The sequence below is a fragment of the Leptinotarsa decemlineata genome, unplaced genomic scaffold (assembly GCF_025532065.1).
Source record: "Leptinotarsa decemlineata unplaced genomic scaffold, Ldec_3_MD MMD2_tig00026374_RagTag_RagTag, whole genome shotgun sequence".
Classification (NCBI taxonomy): Eukaryota; Metazoa; Arthropoda; class Insecta; order Coleoptera; family Chrysomelidae; genus Leptinotarsa; species Leptinotarsa decemlineata.
The window spans coordinates 4,805,238-4,830,485 of record NW_027412710.1 but is presented as its reverse complement, the minus strand read 5'-3'; the positions used below and the strand labels follow the sequence as shown (position 1 = coordinate 4,830,485).

The 25,248-nt window shown below is 35.7% G+C and overlaps 1 protein-coding gene across 1 annotated transcript in view; it reads right to left on the bottom strand.

The window, feature by feature from the left end:
* The window catches only part of Al (aristaless), a 310,346-nt gene that overhangs the window by 66,413 nt on the left and 218,685 nt on the right, over positions 1 to 25,248 (bottom strand). The window contains exon 3 of the mRNA XM_074185431.1: positions 3,558 to 3,795. Coding sequence (XP_074041532.1) covers positions 3,558 to 3,795 — 238 coding nt within the window. The remainder of the gene's footprint in view (positions 1 to 3,557; positions 3,796 to 25,248) is intronic.

Below are 25,248 nucleotides of genomic sequence, written 5' to 3'. Positions count from 1 at the left end.
AACCATGTCGTGAGTGTAATACCAAGGTTCATCCAAATAGAAAATTTGCCGTTGTTCTTGTCGATATTCAGTTATTTGTTCTAAGTATTTGTTACGTAATTCCACTATTCTTCTGCTTTCCATAACTGATTGACGTTTGTTTATTATTTTAAATCTAAATCCTAGTTTCTTTATACAATTCTGAAGAGTTTTGTCACAGCAGCTCACGTTATGGCCGGAAATATTAAATTTCTTATGATTTCAGTTGTAGGAATCTCATTACTTTTGTAACAGTCGTATATTGTTTTTTCACTGATTTTATTAGATGAACATCTAAAGGTTTTGGTAATCCCGCATCAAATCGCGTCTTGCGTAAATAAGGTTTGTTTTTGACTATTTTACGCACAGTTGAGAAAGGAATTTCGGTCAAATCTGATGTTGCTTGTAATATTTTTTTCCATCGAAACCAAACTTGAGATGTAGATTCTTATATATATATTGAAAGATATTCTCTGTGTTTCAATATTCAAATGTATCCGAATCTTATTTACTAGTATCTCTTTTTCGCATTGTTCACCATCGCTACTGAAATCACTACTGCGTTGTTATTTGTAGTACTTGTCCAAGGACGCCACATCTTGAACAGAAAAAAATATATATATATATAATCTTGAACCCTTTCACCCTCAGGGTGTCGGGTTATCATTTTATTGTTGCTTTATGAACTTTTTCCATTCCTTTCTATCTCTAATATCTAGTCAGTGTCTTTACTTCGTTCCGTTGTTTATTTCTTCCTTGTAGAATCTATCCTATCATGTCGTTCCAGGTATTTTCAGGTCTTCCTCTTCTTCTCTTGTTTTGTGTTTTCGCTTCATAGATTTGTTTCACAGGTCTATTGTTTGGCATTCTCTGTATGTGTCCCCACCATCCTAATTGTTTTTGTTCTATAAATGAAATAATGTCTTCTATGTCTAGTTCTTCTTTTATTCGTGTATTTCTTATCTTATCTCTCCTTGTCACTCCTATAATTCTCCTCAGGTATTTCATTTCTGTTGCTTGTATTCTACTTTTGATTTTTTTGTTAATATCCAAGATTCACATCCATATGTTAATACTGGCCTATATATTGTTTTGAATATTTGTAGTTTTGTCTGTCTTGAAATTTCTCTTATATTCATGAAGTTCATATTCATTGTATAGTACAATTTTATGGTTTTCTCGATTCTGTTGTTAATTTCTGCTTCTTGTCTTTCTTTTTCGTCTATTGTTACGCCTAGATATTTGAAATCTTTTACTTGTTCTATTTTTTCATCATCTATCATTATATTTATTTCTTCTCCCCCTATGGTTATCACCTTGGTTTTATCTTTGTTTATTCTCATTTGTTTTCTCTTCAGTGTTTCATTCCATATTTTTATATTATGTTGTAATCGTTCTTCATTTTCAGCTATCAGTATTATGTCATCGGCAAATGCTCCCTCAGCTATCTCTACTCTTTGCATATTTTTGTACCCAATGCACATTTTTTTGCTATTTCTATCACATTCCTTGATGATGTCGTCCATGAAAATGTTAAAAAGCATTGGGCTCAATGATCCGCCTTGTCTCAAACCCTCTTCTGTTTTGAAACCTTCTGATTTCATGCTGTTCTTGATAACATGATTTCTATCATTTCTATATATGTTTTTAATCATATTTATGGTTTTTTCATCGATATTTCTATTTTTCAGACTCTCCCATAATTCTGTTCTTGGTACCTTGTCGAAAGCTTTTTCTAGGTCTATGAATGCCAAATATATATTTTGGTTTTCTGATCTTCTCTTTTCTATTATTCGTTTTATTGTAAAGATGTGGTCTTGTGTGCTTCTTCCGGGCCTGAACCCACTTTGTGGTTCTGAGAGTTGTGACTCTATTTTATTCCTGAGTTTGTTGTTAATTATTCTTTCTATAATTTTTGTTATGGAATTCAGTAGCGTAATCCCTCTATAATTATTGCAATTTTTGTAGTCTCCTTTTTTATGTATCGGTGTTATTAGAGCTGTTCCCCATTCCTCTAATATAGTTTCTTTTTTCCATGCCTTATTGATTATTCCTAGTAGGCTCTTTCTTCCAGTTTCTCTAAGTTTTTCATCATTTCTGATGTTATTTTGTCCTCTCCTGATGCTTTCCCATTCTTCAATGTTTTAATTACTTCATCTAATTCTTGCATTTCTATCAATGGTTCGCTTTCGTTTAATTGGTTTCTTTCTATTGTTTCTATTGATCCTTCTTCATTTCCTTGACCTAGTAGTGTCTCGAAACATTCTTTCCATCTCTTCATTATACCTATTTCGTTTGTAATTATTTCACCTTCTGAATTCTTGATTTGTACGACTTTTACGGGTTTATCTGATCTCATGGATTTTAGTGCTTTGTAGAATAGTTTTTGGTTACTTTAACTGTCTTCCTCTAGTTTATTACCGAATTCAATTCATGACATTTCTTTTGCTTTATTAACTAATGTTTTTTTTTGGTAATATCTTTATACCTAGTAGCTACAGTTGTGTCTCTCATTTTATATGATCTGATCGTGATGTGTTCACCTTTCTTAGTCACCGTTTCTTGTTTTTTGTCAATAGGGAATGATCACTGTATATTTCTGTTCCCCTTCGAACTCTAACATTTAGAACATTGTTCCTATTTTCTTTCTATACCAGAATGTAATCAATTATTGATTTTTCCCTCTGCTTTCTTGTACTCTTGTGAATCTATCTATATTTTTGTGTTGGTAAAATGTATTTGTAATGATCAGGTTGTGTAGTTTACAGTATTGAAGCATTCTGTTTCCATTGTCATTTCTGGTTTGTTCTCCATATTTTCCTAACATTGTTTTATATATATGGTCCTGTTTTCCCACTCTGCTATTGAAATCTCCCATAACTATTATTGTTCCTTTTGCATTTTCGGTTATTTCTGTCAATTTTTCCCAAAATTTTTCTTTTTCTTCTATTCTTTCATTTTCATCTGGTCCGTATATTGCTATTATTGTACTCATTTAAGTATTTATAGCTGCACCAATATCCAATTTCAACACTCAAATCGCGATCAGTTCCTGAACTGAACACAGCGGCGATATCTATCCCCGCATTCCCGATTTCTATTCGTCACCGTAACATGACTTCAGATTTAATTTTATGACTCTTCACCCAATCATAAAACTCTGTTAGTAAAACGAACCGCCAAGTCTACAGTGCACGTGAACTAGTTCGCTGCCGGTTCATTTCTATGTATTGATTTTTTGGCATTTGAGAGTGCCGCTAACTTTAAGAGTGCACAATATCTATTACTTCGATGATCATTACAAAGTTTCTGGTGAACCTTTGTTTGTTTTGAGGAGTGTATCATATTTTGACTTCAAATAAGTAATATACTTGATTTGATACTTCTACTGAAGAGTTAAGGCATGGAATGATTGAATAAAATCCAAAACGAAAGTAAAAGAGTTTGAGTTCTTTAGTTTCTACGAAAAAAGAAAATTTGATAAACTGACTCGGACGAATTTTTTTTAATATCCAGTTTTCATCGATTCCTCAACTCACCTAGTAAATACATCGGGGTAGTGCGTGCGTGAGAATGCTTTTTCCAATTCCTCCAGCTGATAGCTGGTGAACGTCGTTCTGTATCTCCGTTGTTTTCTCTTCGGAGCGAATTCATCCGGCTCGGGTTCACTACCGTCACTTTGCTCCTGACCAGGTGGTCTGGGTTCTACTCCAGCATTTGGTACGATCTCTTCAGAAACTCCCATAATGTCAGGGTTGTTATCGGAGGAAATAGATTCTGAAAAAGAAATCAGTGTTACAGAACTAAGTTTCATTATCCACAGTGAGTTATCAAATGCGACACCAACTCAAGTTTTGAAACTTTTGTTTCCCGTTTTTCAGAGCCAGACATATTCAGGCGAAATTTTCAAAGACGAGACTATACTCCATCGTAAAAAGAGGTCGAAACATTTTTCGTTAAATTGTTTTCATTCGCATGATTTCTTTTGATTTTTTCTGTATATATGTATACATACATACGAGTACGACGAAAAGATTGCCAAAGTTCACTAAATGGTGCTAGACGAGCACCGAATTGAAGTGAGAGAGATGGCAGAGGTTATTGTCATGTCAAAAAAACGTATTTGTCACATATTAAATCAACATTTAGGCATCAGGAAGCTGTATGCGCTATGGGTGCCGCGTTTGCTCACGTGAGACCAAAAACGTGTTCGAATAAACAACTCCAATGCTTTGTTGGGGCAGTTTAGGCGCAATAAATAGTCCGAAATAAACATGCAGTCGGAAAAGTGGACTGCAAAGAGAGAACTGGCTTCAAAAAAGCGAAAACTGTTTTTCTGTTGGAAAAGTAATGGCGACTTTTTTTCGGAATAATCATGGAGATTTTTCGAACGATTATCTTCAAAAATGAGAAACCAGTACAAGACTATACGTATCATTATTTGACCAGCTGAAAGCAGAACTTTCGGAAAGAGGGCACATTTGCAGTAAAAGATAATTCAATGTCACCAAGGCAACGCATCCTCTCATAACTCAGCATTTGCCATGGCCAAAATCCACGAATTACTGTTTGAACTCCTTGATCATCAGCCTCACTCACCAGATCTAGATCCAATCGACTTCATTTTGATCCTTCATCTGAAAATTGCGCTCGGGGGTTCGTATATACATTTCAATTAGACAGCTGTTTCAGCCTGTTGGGCATCGTCAGTATCGGGCAGACGATTCTCGATATAATAATAATAATGTTTATTTATCAAAAAATTACAATATTGAATATATCTCTCTCCAGGATGGAGATGTCAGACGGTGCCGCTTGTCCCCAGATCCCTGAAGCGAACATGATGACAGGCTTGAACATGGTGTTGTAGATGCTAATTTTGTTTATCAGACTCATTTTTTATTTCCTGTTGATCAGAGGTTACAGACTAGCCATCCGACCCTCGATCTTTGTTTCAAACGCACATAATGTGCGGGTTCCAGGTTAGTCTACGGTCTATTACTTTACCCGCGCTTGCCAGTCGATCTCTCTTCCAGAGATTCTCACTTTTCTGACTGGAGAAGATAGCAATCTTCTCCAGTCAGAACAATGGTTATCGCCTGAGTGTTGTCCAGGTTCACTCGGATCTTCCATTCGAGGTACCAGCGCTCGAGGTCGCCCAATGCACGTTGCATGTAGACGACACCAAGCTCCCGACCCATGGAAGATGAGAGGAGAACCGTGTCGTCGGCGTACAGAGACACCTTCACACGTTCAGACCATGAAATGTCACTGATGTAAAGTGAGTACAACATAAGGGAGAGCACGGCCCCTCTCTGGTGTCAGACAGAGAGCCCTCTACTCTAACCTGACCCAATCAACCGGATCAGGCCCCGAGGCAAGTTGAACGCGATTAGTTTATGCAGAAGACCTTCGTGCCATATGTCATACACGGTCGAAGGCCTTCGAAATGTCTAATAAAACGACATGGACTTTTTGTTTTGATTCAGTCCCGCGAAGGTGTTTTCGAACAGTTTCAGAGCCTGTATTTCAGTGGAGTGTTCTCTCCTAAAGCCGAACTGTTCGTCAGACAGAACATTTCGGTCCTCAACTTCTTCGTTGAGCCTTTGCAGAACGACTCTTTCAGCCAGCTTAGCCGCCGACGAGAGCAGACTGATCGGGCAATAGATCAGTGAGAACAGCAACTTCTGGTCCTGTTTTGGGATCATGTCGACGATCGCATGCTTCCACCTTCTAGGGAAGTATCTGGGGGTCAACGAGCTGTTAATGATGTGCAGCAGGTTTTCGATGCAGTTTTTCGGAAGCCTTTTCAACAACTTAATTGTTATTGAATCGACCCTCGAAGCTTTATTTGCCTTTGCGGCCTTGATATAACCCTTCAGCTCTACCACAGAAGATGGGCGGATGTTATCATTCTCATCTTCTCTGAGGATACGGTGAACCCGATATTCCAGCAGAATATTGCGGTCGATGTCGTCATTGTCGTCAACGTTAAGCTGAAACTGACGTTCCATCGTGTCGGCAAAGGCCAACGCTTTGTCGGCGGTGGAGTAGCACACTCCGCGCTCTCTGTGAATGGGTGAGGGAGCAGTCTTCTTCCCTTCGAGTCTACGAAATGTGAAAATCCAAGAGCAGTACTTGATAAAAATAACTTCGTGAACGCAAGCGAGACATTAGTGAAACCACCTATTGGTATAACACCCAAGTTAGCTTGTCAAGTTTTTATGTCAGCGTTGGCGACATAAGGTTAATGTGGTGAGGTTGCTGGAAAATAATTCCATGCATTTGTATTTCTTTCTTTTGGGAACCAAGTGATGTCACATTCTTACACTTGGCTGCACCATATGTGTGTCTTTCGGATTTTGATTCGTGTACTGATTGCCATCTTCTAGGTGATATCTCTTAGGTGTTCGGAGTTAAGACTGTCTAATTGCGAGTGAGTATAAAAAGAGACAGTACACGGATCAAAACCAGAAAAACAGTTCACCATATTTTGTCCGTGAAAAACTTCAAGTAACCATTTGAACCTTTACGGGAAAACTAGGTCAAGAAGAAGAAAAATTCAGCATCTATACCATATGGTTAGAAATAGACTCGAGCAAGGTCAGCCTAATTCCAAACACCTAGTAGGAGGCAAATAAGACTGCCGAAACGTCGTGAGATCAATCCCACTGAGGATAAAAAACACAGTGGCATGCCTGGCAAATCCAATGAGTTCAAAAACTCCATTGGATAATTCACAGCATCGGTGGCATCGTTATCTATGTAGGCAATGAGAAAAGCCTATTTGTGTGAGAGAGACAGAAGACCGGCTTCGTTCTCATCTCTACTCCGTGCTGTTTACTGAGTGGAAAGGCTCGCCGGCAGACGCCTGGCGGAAATAACTTTGTTGAAATGATTGAATCACTAAAATGGCTATTAAAAAATAGGGGTTGGTGGTAAAAATTATTTGATTACTCGTAGCTGGAGCAAATGAATCTGAAATTATTCTCTTCAACTTTCTGAAACAATATTTACCGTTGAGTCTCTGAATAGAGAAAAAAGAAAGTATCCAAAATCCATCTCACTAAAATTGAAATTTTTTTTACCACAAGTGATTTCGAAGTTGGCGATCAAGAGATTTAAATTCGACTTATTTGTACTTTATTCATCATCCACACAAATGTATTATGACAAGGCATAATGCGTATCATGCTACTATAGACTCTTCAAAAATGATTTGGACAATATCTACGTAGACTACACAGACATTAATCAATGATAGCCAGTAAGCAATGATAATAGAATGAAGTTATAGGAGCTGTTCAAAAAATGAGGTGAATGTTTGAATTTCGCTTGTATTTCCAGTTAGAAAATTATTTACAAGTACATTGATTGATGTAGCCGTTACTACGTAGTTGGACATCATCATGAAATTACCATAGGAAGTTTAATTCGTCAATTTTTATATTTATTTATATAGGTCGAGAAGACGTGAATAACGACGCCCCAGCACATTAACAATGTTGAGAAAGTGAAGAAAATTGTTATGGAGAATCATCAAATCAATATTAGAAAACTTATACATATACTTTTGTGTATCTTTGCGCCCGGATAATAGTTGAGATCTCCTCTGTGGCTTCCTTTGTGAAAGGGTATAACTTTAGTTACTCTCAACCATAACACAAAATGTTATCAAGTAAATGAGTGATGGAGCTAAAAAGAGGCTGAATGTTCTCTACCCGATACGAAATATAGAAAAAAATTTAAAAGTTTTTTTATCCTAGAACCTTCTGGATATAAAACTTTCCCTGAATGTTGATCAACATTTTAAATTGAAACAGACGTGGACTGAGAAGTAAAATTTCGTGAGTTCTGGACGTCGCAAGTTCAACATTTTACTTGAAAACCGTTAAGTTCAGTCACAATTTTATCGAAGGTGCTCAGTTTTTCTTATATGTTCAGTATTACAGTCGGCAGTAGTAGATTCACAATCATCGAACTTAAAAAAAATAATAAACCCATAGGAGATATGCACGTTTGTTCATTCTACAGGCATGTTTCTATTGTTATTATACAAAACAAAATGAATATGTGAGATTAATTGAAGAGATTAAAAAAACATTGCTTTGTCATGAAGAACAACCGACACAAATTTAATTCTTTCATGTAATTAAAAGTTAATTTCATGGTTGAAACATTCCGATGACAACTGAAAACTAAACATATCTACTTCTGTAGGATTAAATAATTAAATAAATGAGAATTTTCACGGTACCTAAGCGAAATTGAAAAATCGAGACTAATTTGCTTAATTCTCCATTGTTTAATCGACGGGTCATATTAGTAAAGTCGAGCAACGTTAATGGATTTATTCGCCTGAGGGGAATTCACCGTAAATGTTGGACCAACAAAGCTTTACACGCCGTAACTATTTCCTGGATTATCACCGAACCATTAATTTATTCAAGGTTGAAACTTTCACAGCTCCGGAGAGAATTAAATGATTAAATATTTCGAAACTTGTAAAATCTGCTCAACACCACAAAGCAACAGACTTCAATGTATTTATATATTACTGTTTAGTCTATATTCATTTGCATTATATATTCAAGCACTTCTGTACTTCAATATAGATAATATTATTGAATTAGGATCTATACTCTGTCCATCTAAGCAACAGAGTTATCCAAAGCATATAAGCATATAAACATATAAACCTCAGAGGAATTGAACAAGTCCACATTCATCATGATGACGTAATGTACCGAATCCAGGACGACAGAGTAGTAACCATAAGTCTTTCATTTAGCGCTTTCTATCTGAATTTGTTTTTTTTTTTCAAGAATAGAACACAACTTCGATATCAACTACCGAACCACTGAAAACTAGAGCCTAAAAACAACGCATTGGTGATCCAATGTCAGGCAGCGTTGTTTCGACCCCCATAGGAATCATAAATGGCGCTGGGCTCATCTACAAATGCATTGTTGAACTCAACTATCCTATAAGGATAAGTCTGAGTGAGTATTGATGATGGGATATCCTCTTACGAACCCAATCCTCGACATTCAAAGAAAATGAGACTCTCAGTAATGCATTTTTGGTTTAGCCTAGCAGTATTGATGAAATAGTGCTGGCACAACAATACGCTATTTTTTAGGTTCTAGTTTCGCTCGAATACTAAGCCTGAGGTCGTTCTTTTCTAGAGTTGCATAAATATTGACTGTAGATGAGGGTTCCATTTGTAATTTTTATGATGAAAAGTCCATATTTTTGTATAATCCAGTCATTAGGTAAATTAGGTAAGAATCTCGAAATTCGAGATACCCAGCTGTAAGTCTGTAAATACTTGTATATTAAAATCCTAAAAGTTGTCTCAAAACCTACATATGGTAGGGTGTAAGCAATTATTAAATTTCAAGGTCAAAGGTCACAAAAATCGTTTTTTTGCGCTTTTTTTGGAAATATCTCATTTCCTATGGGTTTTTTGCTATTTGTATTCATTATCAATATTGTAGAATACAAAATTCTCTACAAATTTTGTTTAAAAAAATTTTTTATACGGTGAACCGTTTTCGAGATAGAGGGCGGAGAGCACGCGGTCACAGCATCACTTCAGGTCAACCGGTGCCTCCGGTCGAAAACGCGCCATATATAGTTGATGAACTATCGATAAATCAATGATTATAAATATTTGTCAATTTTTATTAACTATTATATTATATTTTATCATTTTCTTCATGCATTAAATCTATATCTATTCAATAATACTGATAACCGTTTACTAAAATTAAAAAATAATTAAGAGAAAGAGATGATACGGATGTTCTTATTGTTGAAACTGCAATCGAAGAATCAAAGTCTAAAAAAACTGCAGTTATAATAGGACAAGATATTGATTTACTTGTCATTTTAATTGGGCGTACACTGTCTTACGAACAAAAAATTTTCTTTAAAAAAGTTGGGAAAGGTAATGTAAAAACGGAGATATACTCGACTAAAAGTTTTGATAATTATCCTCATTCTAAAAAACATATTTTATTTCTGCACGCATTAAGTGGCTGTGACACAACTTCTGCGCTTTTTAAAAAGGGAAAAAAATCATTTTTAAAAGTTTTTGAGAAACTAACAAATTTGGATGAACTAGCTGCAGCATTTGAGGAAGAAAATTGTTCGGCCCAGAGATTATTAGAGAGTGGAACTCAAACCTTATTGGCAGTCTATAATGATCCGAAATCTGTGAAAAGTCTCGATCATCTTCGTTATATGTATTATGTCAAATCTACAAAACTTAATAAACCTGTGCAGCTTTCAAATATTCCACCAACAAGTGCAGCTGCTCATCAACATTTCAACCGTGTATATTATCAAGTTCAAACTTGGTTAGGACATGATTTGGAACCCCAGGTATGGGGTTGGGCAATGCGAAACGATTTTCTGGAGCTTATCATGACAATTTTACCACCTGCTCCAGAAGATTTGCTAAATACAATTTTCTGCAACTGCAAGAGTGGTTGTGGTTCGCGATGCGGATGCAGGAAAGCGGGCTAGCAATGCTCTTTAGCTTGTGGCCAATGTAATGGGCAAGCTTGTCTCAATGCTCTACCATATCAGAGCGACATTAACGAAGATGGAACCTTTGACCCCGAAATCATGGAAGAACTTGAGACAAATGTCGTTGAAGACGATAATGAAGACCAGTTTGAAATTTACCAGCAGCCAGAAGACGACGATGAAGAGGAAGAAGATGATTTAAATTATAAATTGTAGTTTTTGTACCCTTTATTCCATTTCTTTACTTTCAATGAAAATAAATGTATTCAATGATATTTTTTAATAAAAAGATTGATTCATAATTTATTTTTTTTTTTTTCATCATGTAAGAAGTTATAAATATTAATTAGGTTAAAATTCAAATATAATTCCTATATTTTCATTAACAATTCTGCAATTACATGGGCAGGTAAGTGTTGTTAAATGAATTAATACTGAATAAAAAGTGGATAAGTTAGGAAAAAAATGATAAAATATAATATAATAGTTAATAAAAATTGACAAATATTTATAATCATTGATTTATCGATAGTTCATCAACTATATATGGCGCGTTTTCGACCGGAGGCACCGGTTGACCTGAAGTGATGCTGTGACCGCGTGCTCTCCGCCCTCTATCTCGAAAACGGTTCACCGTATAAAAAATTTTTTTAAACAAAATTTGTAGAGAATTTTGTATTCTACAATATTGATAATAAATACAAATAGCAAAAAACCCATAGGAAATGGGATATTTCCAAAAAAAGCGCAAAAAACCGATTTTTGTGACCTTTGACCTTGAAATTTAATAGTTGCTTACACCCTACCATATGTAGGTTTTGAGACAACTTTTAGGGTGTCAATATACAAGTATTTACAGACTTACAGCTGGGTATCTCGAATTCCGAGGTGAACTATAATGACTGGACTAGTAGGCGGGTTGGCCGTTCTTGTTCATGTTTCACTGCCTGAACCACTGTGCACGTTGTTTTTGGCGAGTGCATTGATTTGGGATGTGGGGGTTGAGCAAACCGGCTCCGATGGCCGCTGGATACGGGAATGACAGAATCACTTGTGGTTCTGTTATTCCCTAACTTAATCCTGAGGTGTGTGTATCCATGCTGAGAGGATGATTAGCATTGAGCCTATAAGCCTATCATTGAGCCTATCAGCTGCCTCTCGTCGTACCATCGCCTTGTCATGGTAATTCGGGGCTCTGCCGTGATTGACCTTCTTTTCCTAGCTACTCGTGGGACATTCATGGACAGAGTAAACTTACAACTTCTTTTTCACGCTGAGTCTACAGAGGAAATGGATGTCGAGCTTACGACTCCAACTGACCTCCCTGTAAATATAGATCAGCAGCGAGAGCTTCTCAACTCTCCCACTCCTGATCCAATAACTGAACCTAAAGAAACGGTTTGGTGGTGCAGCAGCAAGGTGGGGATCTTGCACCTTGACTATCCGTCTATCTCATTAATGATGAAACAGCAGAGCACATACTTTGTGCCTGCCCCGCTGGGAACCGAATCAGGTTTTTAGAGTACAGCAGAGTCATCTGACCTGAAAGACAACTCACCGTACAAACTAATCGGCTTCGTTAAGAAGATAGGTTTATTTGGTCGAGTGTGAGCCACAATAAACCCTTGCGGGTTGCGGTGGAGGGTCGAATAGACCCACTCACTTTGGACCTTACCTAACCTAACCATATTTTTGTAAGCTATTCATTAACGTATGTGCATTTCATCTGTTTTTGTAAAATTCAACTTTGTTTTTTTTTCACAGAAGAAGCTATGTATTTACGAGCATCGTATTTTCCATAATTTGTACGACATTATGGAGAATCTATGAGAAATTTCAGACGCCTCAACAAATACATTTGTTAGGAAAACTTACTACATATGCTGTTCTTGTGATGCACTGTTTGGAACCTTTGGTGTAGTAATATACATATATGCTGTTGATATGTGGTTGCCAACTCAAGTTATCATCCAACTACAAGCAGCGAGATACGCATATGTTTCTGTTGGACAAGAATATAATCCGTTCAGTTTCAACTTTATTAAGGCTCAGCTCATTCATTGCGAATCATACCAAGGTGGTGCCAGAGGTACCCGGTCTGACCTAGAGATGGCGGTAGTTGTTTGAGAAATATCACAGTATCACAAAGTACACAATCTTTAAAGCACACGTTTCAAGTTTGAAGACGCTGCGTTGTTTAGTATTTGTTTGGCAGCCATCAAGAGCGAACGTTTTTGGTGAATTTATGAAAATTGGTCATGTTTGTTTGAAGGTGGTTGCCAATGTTTCGTGGTGTATTTTATCAGTCCGGACTTCCATTGTCTAATATAATATAAATTGATTTGAAAATCCTGAAAAAAAACAATTAAATAATTAATAAGATAAACCGAAAATAACAATTTTATTAAACAAAAAACTCAAATTACAAAGAAATAATATACAAGCAACCAACCAAACAAATAAGAATTGAAATATTATTAAAAGATGAAAAATGAAAATTTAAAATTATTATTAAAAAAAAATGAAAAATAAAAATTGAAAGACTTGAAACCAAGTTATGTCACGACGTTTCGATTGTTAGTATCCACAATCGTCTTCGGGTGATAACTGGACTTATTCCTCCGAGATCTGACTGACATATCCCCTCTTCACTTTTTCCGCTTCATTGGCGGGAATTGGTCGTTTTTCGCTTGATTAGAGGTTTCCATATGTCACGTATCTCTACGCTAGCTCGACTAAATGAGTGTTTGGACAAAATATACGCGGCTTCTTTGAATTTTTTCCTAAACCATTGTTCCTCTTTATGGATGATTTCAGCTTAAGCCCACTTGATGTTATGTTGATGAGTCCAAACATGCTCTGCTATTCCGGATTTTCTGGTTTCTCCTCGCTGTGTGTGTTTCTTGTACTCAGCAATGCGAACTCTCAATGGCCTCTTAGTTTCACCGATGTATGATTCTCCGCACTCGCAGGGTATCCGGTAAATGCAATTCTTGGGGAATCGCAGTCCGCGTTTGGTGGCCTGGTTTTTGTAAGGCTGCTACGGATAGTGTTCCCAGATCTGAAACAGGTCCTGATGTTGTACTTGGAACCAATCCGTCTTATCCTTTCCGATAATCCTCTGATGTAGGGAAGTACAAGTACTGGTTGTGGCGGCTTCTCTTCCTTGTAGAGTTCTTGCTGTCTGCTAGCTAAAGCCTGTTCTACCATCACCCTGGAGTAACCATTCCGTTGTAGGTCATTTTTGATGATGCCTAGTTCCTTTTCGAGACCTTCCTTTGTATTACAGAGCCCAAAAGCACGGTCTAGTAGAGCCTTGATGATTCCTCTCTTAGTCGATTGATGGTGGTTGGATTTCTGGTTCAGATACTGTCCTATGTGAGTGGGTTTTCGATATACAGATGTTTCCCATTTAGTGGTTCTCTTTACCAATACGTCTAAGGAAGGCAATTCGTTGTGGACTTCTTTCTCCATTGTGAAAGTGATGAAAGGACTCACGTTTTTGATGTGCCTCAGGAAAGTGTCTGGTTCTGCATTTCCATGGTTCCATATCATGAAGGTGTCTTCTACGTATCTCAACCAAACTCGGGAATTCTTGTGGGCTTCTTCAATGGCCAGAGTTTCAAAGCCCTCCATATATATACATATTGGCTAAAACAGGTGAAAGTGGCGATCCCATTGGCAGTCCCGCATCTTGCGTAAAGAATTCGTCCTTCAGTTGATAGTAGCAGTTTCGTACACAGTATCCTAGTAATTCCATGATCACTTGTATCGGATAGCTTTTTCTGAATGATTTGAAGTGCTTCTTCGACAGGAACGTTGGTGTAGAGGCTTTCCACGTCGAAACTAATCAGTTGATCCTGCTCTTGTCATCGTTATATTGTAGCTCCTATACTTTCATTTGAAGATAATGCACCAGCTCACAAATCCATAATCGCAATGACCAAAATTAACGAATTCAAGTTTGCTCGTGCACCCTATTCGTTGAATGCACGCCTTGAATCATTTTCTGTTCCTAAACTTGAAAAAATGGACTTGTGATCAAAGATTTTCCAATGATGAAGAAGTGATTTGTGCAGTAAACGTCTATTTTGAAGAGTAAGACAGTTTTTATTATAAAAACGGTATTGAACTTATTGAACGTCGCTTGTAAAAGTGTATAGAGCTGCAAGGAGGTTAGAAGGAATATCATTTAGATGAATTATAAACAGAAGTGTACCTAATACGAAGCCTTGAGGCTCTCTATGGTTGATCTTAAACGATAACAATAGCAAAGCTGGTCTGACAAATGAATATGTCACGTTCAAGTTTAACTTTCAAGCATCCTTTCCAATGATCAGCTAAACATGCCCTACATTTATGGAGTATGTGAAAGTGATAGTGAAATCTATATCGCGACAGGTCATATTTTAATAATTTGGTCAGTCATGAGGGGATTTATCATCAGTCGAAGGAATAACATTGAATTTTGAGACACTCGGTATACCACAAAAGTTTTAATGAAAACTATACAACGGAAAGTGATATTGAAGAAGCAATATTCAAGAAGATTGATTATTCTAGTACAAGAATACTTTGTTGGGAAATAATAATTTTTCTGAACATAAAATTTTAATTAGAATATAGTTACCAGCTAATTGCTACGTGTCAGTGATTTTTTTGTTGTTACGTAAGCAAATTAACGGAGCTAATGATATATAATGAATCATGGAAGTTTTTATTAATTAAATTAATTAATTTCCATGTTTCAGAACAATTACAGACAATAAAACATTTATAGCCGAGCGAAGGTCATAAGGAATACAACTAAATATCTCATTTTGATGTTGAAGTAGTACATGAACAATAAGATACCAAAAAACTAAATGCTGCGCGATTTGAGGAATGAAAATGACAATTTCATTCCTTGTATCCGAGAGAGCAAAAAGGGAATTCCTGCAGAATACGCGTACGTCTATTATCTTTTTCAATTTAATTAAAACATAAAATAACCATAAGCCTACGTTGATGAAATAATTCGCACACGTCACATTCTTGTTCTGACCGACAATGTCATTAAAATAAAACATAAGCAGTAATTTATTGTTGTCTCAAATAAGGTCACTTCTGTTTCTCATGTCGATGTCGGTAGAGTTCTTCGAAAATAAACTTTCACGAATACAAATAATTTTTCGACAAGACATAATTCGAAAGTAGTTTATGAATATATGTTTTTTATAGTGAAAATGCGTTTTGAGCTTTCAGGATCATGAATACTTCCTGAAATGATAAAAAATGAAGCCATGTTAATAGACGTTGACATGAAATTAATGTCCAAAAGCAAATATTTTTCCCTAGGATATTTTTTATTCAACAGATTGTTCAACAGAAAAATACTACCTCTTTGAATATACGAAAAATTTCAGATTTTCTGCTCCTCCACAAACAACAACCTTCAGAAATAAAAACAAGAATAACGAAATTCTACGTGCGATTCCTAGCGTGAAAATGAGACTTTTGATAAAAATGCAGGTGGTGGAAGACCAGAAACTGTAACAACGCCTGAACTAGGAGAAGCTATACTTGATGAGCCTTCAAACGGTACCAAGAAGATTGCACCTGGAAGTCAGCCCAAAAACCGTATGGATATAGTTCTAAAAAGAAACTTTCTATACCCATATCACCTACGGCGGGTCCAAGCTCTGCTGCCTCGGGATTTTCACCGAAGATTATTGTTTTGCAGGTAGTTGATCTACCGAATATTTTATTCACGAGATGGTATTATGAACTTTCACAATGACCATTTTCAGGCCGACAAAAATCTCTACGTTATTGAAGAAAGTCATTCTTTAGCAACAATTTTCTATGATCCTTTGTGTAGGAATGATTGGTGACGACTTAATTGGCCCATTTTTTCTACCAGAAAGATTAAAAGGTGATTCCTTCACTGACTTATTCTGATACTTTATTGTCTAAGAATAACTTCTTATTGACAAAGTGTCATAAGTAATCATTAAAGTAATGAAGGTACAAAATACAAGTAAGCATAAAAGTGGAAGTATAAAAATTATAAAATTAGTCGAGACGAATAAGATGAGATTAATGTGTATAAACAAATAAGTCGCAAAAAAGTAAAACAAGTCTAACAAAAGTAAAAACATGCGCCCGAGGCGCTCATCAGTCTACTATACAAAACTATAAGGTAAAATACAAGACAACAAAGACAAATCATCAGTTTTACATTTAAAGCGAATCGTTAAAAAACTCATCCAAAGTGTAGTATGCCTTATCAAACAGTAACTCTTTGACACTTTTCCTAATTTTTCTCTCTGAATTTAGATCTTTGATATTCTGGGGTAAATGATTGAAAATTTTTTTTGAGTTATAAATCAGGGAATTTTTAACTTGTGTAGTGTTGGGCTTAGGAAGATCCAAATTACCCATCTGTCTAGTCAGGTAACTAGGGTTTTTTATGGTGTTTCTATTTAACTTATGTTTTTTAAACATCAAACACACCGTCTCTAGTATAAATATGCAGGTAAGGGTCATTATTCTATGTGATTTGAATAGTGGACGACATGAATCTCTAAAGCCAGCCCTACAAACATACCGGACAGCTCTTTTTTGTAGCTTAAATATCATATTGAAAGATGCTTTGTCGGAATTGCCCCAGTAGCAGATCCCATATCTCAGGTGTGACTCTATAAATGCAAAATATGTTGATCTTGCCATGGTTGGGTCGAGTTCCTTGGATATGACTCTAAGTGCATAATAGCCTTTGGCAAGTTTGGTACATAAACTTGCGACATGTTCCTTGAACGTCAACCTACTATCAATAAATACCCCAAGGAATTTAGCCAAAGAGGATTCTTGTAGACATTTATCACCTATTGAAATTGGGTTTAACAAACATTTAAAGGTGAGAATGTGGGTTTTATTTACATTGAAGGACAACAGATTGGCGTCGCACCATTTCTTGACCTTGTGAATGTCATTTTCTATTATTGCATTCAAATGATGAGTGTCTTTATTATGCCAAAGAATGGTGGTATCATCTGCAAAAATTGTAAATCTACCCGCAATATCCAAGAGTGCAAGATCATTCACATAAAGCAGGAATAATAAGGGTCCTAAGACAGAGCCCTGTGGTACTCCACAATCCATCAAAGACTCATGAGAGGTTAGACCATCAGAGTAGACCACCTGTCTACGTTTATAGAGATAAGACTCGAACCATTTCAGAGCCACATCACGGAAACCATATCTCTCTAACTTTCCCAGTAATATTCTGTGATTCACACAGTCAAAAGCCTTCGACAAGTCGCAGAATACCACTGCCGCGGCTTCATTGTCATTAAGCTTAAGGTATAGATGCTCGAGTAGTTCAAATGTGGCATCAGAGGTGGATTTGTTACGTTGGAAACCAAATTGGGTCGTCGATATTATATTGTTTTTGTTCATGAATGATAGAATTCTTCTTTTAATAAGTCTTTCGATGACTTTGGAGAGAGCGGGTAGGAGAGAGATAGGTCTAAAGTTACTAGGGTCATTATGATTGCCCCCTTTATATATTGGAATAATAACAGCGTTTTTCAAGCAGTCTGGGAACATGCCTTTCTCAAAAGATATATTAATTGCCTCAGCTAGAGCATCCAATGCGCTTATTGGTAATTGTTCTAAAATTTTTATAGATATTTTATCCCAACCAGATGCTTTCTTGTTTTTTATTTCAGCAAATGCTTCTTTCAATTCCTGGCGGTCTGTGGGACTAAGGAAGAAGGTGTCGTGGACTGTTACATTTCTCATGTAGTTCATGGGGTCTTCCGTGACTGCTATGGTTTTAGATAGATTCAAGGCGACTGTACTATAATATTTATTCAGCTCATTACAAGACGGTATGCTGGTGTTGGTTGAAGCAGTATTTACTCCTCTTAGGTCATTAATTATTGCCCAGCTCTCCTTTTGTTTATTTCTAGATTCCGATAATCTGTTATTGAAATATCTTTTTTTAGCTTCAAGAATCACAGTCCTATATAAAGTTCTGTATTTACTAAAGTAAGAGAGAAACCAGTTATTTGACAAAACAAATTTTCTGATATGATGAAGGGACCGTAGGTTCTTAGATGAGATTCGTAGACCTTTTGTTATCCAAGGTTTTCTATGCTTTTTATTTTTAATGAGGCGACAAGGGAAAGCTTTATTGAAGTTATGCATCAGATTGGTGTGGAAAACAGTCAAGGGATCGTTATGATTGAGTATAGTGTCCCATCGGGTGGCGGAGTTCAAAGTTTCGAATTTGTTGTAGTTACTCGTGGAGTAAATACGACCAAAGTGTTTCGCTACTTTATCTTTATCTTCGGTTCCTAAAACCGGGAATGTGAATAGGACAGCCTCATGGTCGGATAAACCAGCCATTACCACATTGCAAGAAGTGTTGGCGATATTAGAACAAACATAATCAATAATAGAAGAAGAATACTGGGAATATCTTGTCGGAGCATGTACATGCATTGTAAGGTTTAGAGAAACAAGTAAATTTTTCAAGGATGAACTAAGCGGACAACTGGTATTTCCGAAATTTATATTGAAGTCACCCGTTAATATCAAAGAAGTTTGGGGAGTAAATTTAATCAAAAGGAGTTCAAGTCTATCTATAAAAGTGTGAACATCGGTTTGGGGAGATCGATACAAGCACAGTATTACCAGAGCTAGTTTTTTGCTGGATATCATACAAAATTCGAATTCTTTTTCGACTATCATATCGTTGTATTTGTCAAGGCTAACAAAGTCAGAGGTTTTGAGAAACTCGTCATGAGCAAGAATCATAGTACCGCCATGAGAGAAGTTCTTTCTGCAAAAGCTTGTCAGAATGTGGTAGTTGGGTATGTAGATTACTTCCTCAACTTTTAGCCAGTGTTCAGTTAGCAGAACAAGTCTAGGCGAACTCAGGCTATCCAAAAGTACGGTTAGTTCACCGGCCTTGTTGCGAAGAGATTGTACGTTGAGTAACATTAAGGATAAGTTTGCTTTATCTGGGTTACCTCCAAAAAAGGGGGTGATGAATTTGCTTCAAAAGAGATGCTACTTCCATCAAGATCATGAGTATCAGCAGTTGCATTTTTGGGGATCTCTGAGTGCTTGGGAGTGGGGGGTAGATCCAATATACTAGTCGTTTTTACAAAAGTGAGACATTTGACATTGTTCCAGTTGCGTTTAACTTCGCTAGCAATATGTTCAGCAATCAGATTATTACCTATTTTAGAGCCGCGGGCATTATTTATGTTCACTAGAGATATGTATTGCTCAGAGAAGTTGTTCACCTTAGAAAGGAAGTCGTGAAGTCGCATGTTGAACTTACTAATGATATTAAAATATTTTCTAATAACTGTAGGGCAAGAAAGAAAAATGATATTAGTATGTAAGCAATTTTTGATTTTGCTCCATATGTCTTTGACTTTTGGGATTTTGTTGCTTTCGAAATCGCCTTTGCCAGCAAGAATAACAATAACATCTTTTTGGGTGTAATCTTTAGATAATAAATCGACACTTTCAAGTATGTCAGCAAATTTACCTCCTGGTTTGTGTATAGACTCAATAATAAATTTAGTCAAATTTTTACAGTTGGATAAGGCTTTACATAAGTGCTTACCATTGTCGTCAGATAAGAGCAACATTTTTCTTTTAGAACTAGAAAAAGAGTTATTAGGTCTAAGTTGAGAGGTAAGAACACTATGAATGGGGATGCTCTGGTTCAACGGGTTGCTCTGGTTCGCAGAGTTGTCATTAAATGTCGAAGCGTCACGATAACATTTGGGTACTGAGTTTACTTGGTTTTCAGGTTCTGTATTATCTCGTAGTGTTTGAAGTTCACTCTGAAGACATTTGTTGTCGGCCTCAAGGGTGGAAAATGCACTAAGCATGTTCCTTTGAAGTGTGTCAAGTTCATGCTTGTCCTTAACTAAGCTTTGTATGTATTCTTCATTGCGGGCAATTACCTTCAGTAGCTCATCGTAATCAAGTTTGATGGCTTGTAGCTTTTTTTGGAGATCGTCAATGATGCTTTTTGATTCTTCAAGTTTAGTTAGCAATTCTTGTTCAGATTCAAGAGCCATGTCCTCAAAGTCTTGAGTTCGTCTTCTAAGTCTACTTATAACTGAATCTTTTTCTTTAAGAAGACCAGTTAGTGATGTTATTTGATCATTCAGGTCTGACACTATTCCCTCGTTCGATTCAAATATGGTTTGACATTCGGTAGAACAAAGAAATTTGTGTTGCTTGATCTTGACAAATCCATTTTTCCTTTCAAGGCAGCTTGGATGATATATATCAAAGCACACAATGCAGATGTAATTACCAAAGTCTTTTTTTGTACAGCATTTGAATTTGTGTAGCATTTTGACCCAAGTTCAAATTCAAGTTTCAGAAGTATTGACGAATGCCCAAGTTTTCCTGGACTAATAAGTGAACTTATAAAAAGTGTTTCCTTTTTAGCGTCTGCAGACTTTTTATCTGCGTTGGTCCTCAGTTGAATTAATTATTGAACTTATAGTTTATGGTTATATGCACCTTGCAACTAGTTGTTTCGCACTTTGGAAAATAATTCTGAATTCACCAGATTTAGCACTTCACACTGGTATAAGTCTTATGAGATATATTTCGTTGGTATCATGTTAAAACTGGGTTTTTGACGTAGCGATACACAACACGACACGGTATGTTTCAGTCGGAGATCATTGCGAGATCATTTACCCATTCTGCTGAAAGAAGAGCCGGTATTTGCAAAAGGCAATATGTGGTTAAGAGAGTTGAAACTTTCTATTTTTTTTATCACTTTTATTTGTAACTAACTTTAGTTACAGTAACGTTAGTTTCAAAAAAAAGTGGTAAACAGTGGTAGACAGTTTCAATTCTCTTTTCTTCATTATGATTTCCTACCACGCAGTATCCATCAATTTATTCAACATGTGATTTATGCACGACGGGGATCCAGCTCGAATCAGTGTTCTTGCTCGTCAGCATTTTGACATCAGCTAACCTTATTGCTGGATTCGACGTGCAGGACGTCAAATTTGGCCAGCTTGCAGTGCTGACTTTTTATTTGAAGGCTCTTGTTTATGAAACTCCTATACTAGATGTGGATGACTTGAGAAATCGAATAATTAACAATTGCAATGTCATAAGGAATACTCCAGGTATTTTTGAAAGTGTCAGAGAATCAATGATAAATCGATTGCAGTCGTGTATTCTATCGCTCATTCACTTCAAGTTCGAAATTGTTCATTATTTACTTTTGGTTTTTATTTTATGTTGTCCATGGATAGTTTTCAGAAGTAATTTTTTTTCTCGAAAATGAAGCTTACTATGAAGAAAACACAAGCGACAAAAGAGTTGTATTTTCAATTGATATATTCAAAAATATTAGAAACTACAACAAGTCAGTCATTCATGATATTTTAGAAATACCGTTGTTTTAACTTCAACGCTCTGTATCTCAGAAATGAAGCAACTCCGGACATATGCTTATGAGAACTTAATTCCTTAAAACGACCTAACGAATATAATAATAATAATAAGGTTTCTTTGAATAAAAATCAACATCATATCTTATAAATTATGTAAAATAAATAAACAAGGAGAGAAACCGCAAAGTCATTGGCTGTCCGTGGTGTGGGAGGTTTATTATTAGCTATGTAATACAATTTAGGTTGCAATTTTTAACATACAGTGTGACCCATTTTTAATTGAAACACCCCTTAAAAATTTGAAGTTGTAAACCGATTTTAATAATTTTTTTTTTGAAATGTCAAGTACTAAAAGGTCTACCTTGGGACAAAATTTGAAATGTTTATTAAAGTTTCAGGGCATACTACGATATTTTTCTTAATCGAAAATCGGGATTTTTTATTAGTGATTTTTATATTGAAAAAATCACTACGCCACTTGATTCAGAGTGCCTCTAAACAGGTGTGACCAAAATTTCATGAAAAAATATTCATTATTAACAAAGTTATCACAACTCAAAAATTAGAAAACTCACCAACTAACAGTTACAAAAAATACCCTATACAGATCGTCCTCGTATTAGCTGCGGTACGGTAAATAAAATAAATGAAATATTCAATGAAACTGGTGCAGTATCAAAAATGATGTCAAAAAGTAATCCTGTGCAAAGACGAAACAGGAATGACAGGAATGATCAAATCATTTTAGATTATTTCGGAAATAATCCTATTGCCAGTATAAGGAATCCCACTTTGGATTTGAATATTCCACGAGAAACTATTCGGAGATGTCTCAAGGCGAAGAATATTAAATCTTTCAAGCCAAAATTTTTACACACACTTCAAGAAGGCGACGAAGCAAGAAGCCTGGAATATTGTTTATGGGCCCAAGGGGAACATTTAAACAATAGAAATTTCCTAAAAAATATTTTATATACCGACGAAGCCACTTTCACTACACATGGAGTAGTGTCATCACAGAATTGTCGCCATTGGGCAGCGGATAATCCTAACTGGGTAATAAACTGTAAAAGCCAGGATTTCCAAAAAATCAACGTCTGGTGTGGGATATTGAACGAACGAATTATTGGTCCTTTCTTTTTTGAGAAAAACATTAATGCGCAGAGGTTTCTAGAATTTTTAAACACAGAGTTTTGGGATGCTATTCACGAGCTGCCAATCAATGAACGATCAAATTTAATTGTCCAGTTAGATGGGTGTTCAGTTCATTATGCCAGAGCTGTGAGGCAATGGCTTAAATAACATTTTCCAAAACGATGGATAGGCCGTGGTAGTCCGTTTATAGAGTGGCCACCCAGATCTCCAGACCTCACAGTTTTGGACTTTTTTCTCTGGGGACTTCTCACACAAAAGGTTTACAAAAACCGCTCAAGAGATAGAAATGAACTTTGTGCAAGAATTCGACAGGTATGTGCAGATATTAGCCCTCAAGAACTAAGGAACGTAATCAGAAACATTCGTAAGCGCTACGACACATGTATGGAAATACGTGGTGGATTAGTAGAGACTACTAGAATATGAGTTAGAATTGATTGTTGCACTAAATCGAAACATTTCACTAATTAGTTATTAGTTACGTTTATTAAAATGTTTTGCTTCATGGTTAGTTGAATTGTGTGAATGAAATTCCGTTATTTTCATCAAAAATATTTACACTATTTGTTTTTTTTTCATCTGGCGGCACTTTATTGTTGAAATCATGTGACTGTTAGCTGTGTGAGTTTTCGAATTTTTGAGGTCTCATAACTTTGTTAATAAGGAATATTTTTTCATGAAATTTTGGTCACACCTATGACACTCTGAATCTAGTGGCGTAGTGATTTTTTCAATATAAAAATCGCTAATAAAAAATCCCGATTTTCGACTAAGAAAAAATATCGTAGTATGCCCTGAAACTTTAATAAACATTTCAAATGTTGTCCCAAGGTAGACCTTTTAGTGCTTGACATTAAAAAAAATTATTTAAATCGATTTACAACTTCAAATTTTAGGGGGGGTGTTACCATTAAAAATGGGTCACACTGTAGATACAATTCATACAGTAAAATTCATTGCACCACTAAAAGCTTATTATAGATCATTTTAAAAAAAGATTACGACAGAATTAGTAATAATAATGTTTTATTACCAAGTGCATAGATTTTGTGAAGTTTACAGAATATAACCTAGAGTAAACAAACATGAATCCCACAAAAACTAGAGGTTGTAAATTGGAATCCGGTAAGTAAACATGTATCACCCTATGAAGTTTCGTACCTTAATTAGGAAACACCCTGTATATTAAAAAGTACATGAGACAAAACTGTCCTCATAGAACTTTTTTAAACTGTATAATAGGGTCTACCACATAATAAATTTTCAAAATTTATAGTTATCCGTCAAAATTTTATTATGGCCAGGTGAATTATTAAACATCTCAAGACCATTAGGATATAACGAATTCCATACCTTAAAGGGTATCGACGGCACTCTTACGGTATTGAAGAGACACCAGTGATTATCCACTGAGGGTTTCAAATAACAAATACGAAAAATAAAATAATGTTACTAATAACACAATCACAATTACTCACATAAAAACAATTTGTTGTAATATTAAAAAAATGAAAAAAAATGTCATTCTTGTGCTAATAGACAAAATCAAAGGTTACAAAATAGTTGAGAAACAAACAAGAAACAAACGAAATAAGGGGATGAAAATATTGACTAAATAATAGAATAGAATAATATACATAGTTCATATTTAAGTAGTGTGAGATTCAAATTTCATGAATTGTAACTGTTTCTTCTCTTTTGTCTTATGTTATTGAGTTAAATTTATTTATTTATTTATTCATTTATCCTGAATATATACAGACAGAGTCCAATTACATTACACAGTACCTAAACTACACTAAACCCAACACATATATAGATAAAAAGATACAATTGACAATACAATTATTATAAATATAAAATCCCTATAATGAAATATATAAAATCATTGCAAATAGGTGTTGAAAAATATAGGAAACAGAAACGGGCTAGTATGTAAATTCATAATATATATGTCATATCTGTAAAAATAAAAGAAACATGTAACATTAATTCATTCTTATTGAATAGAGAATAACAGAGATCTGAGATTGGTTGGGGTAATGTTTAAAATATCGATATCAGTGTTTTCAACTAATTTGTTTGTATTTATCAAGGA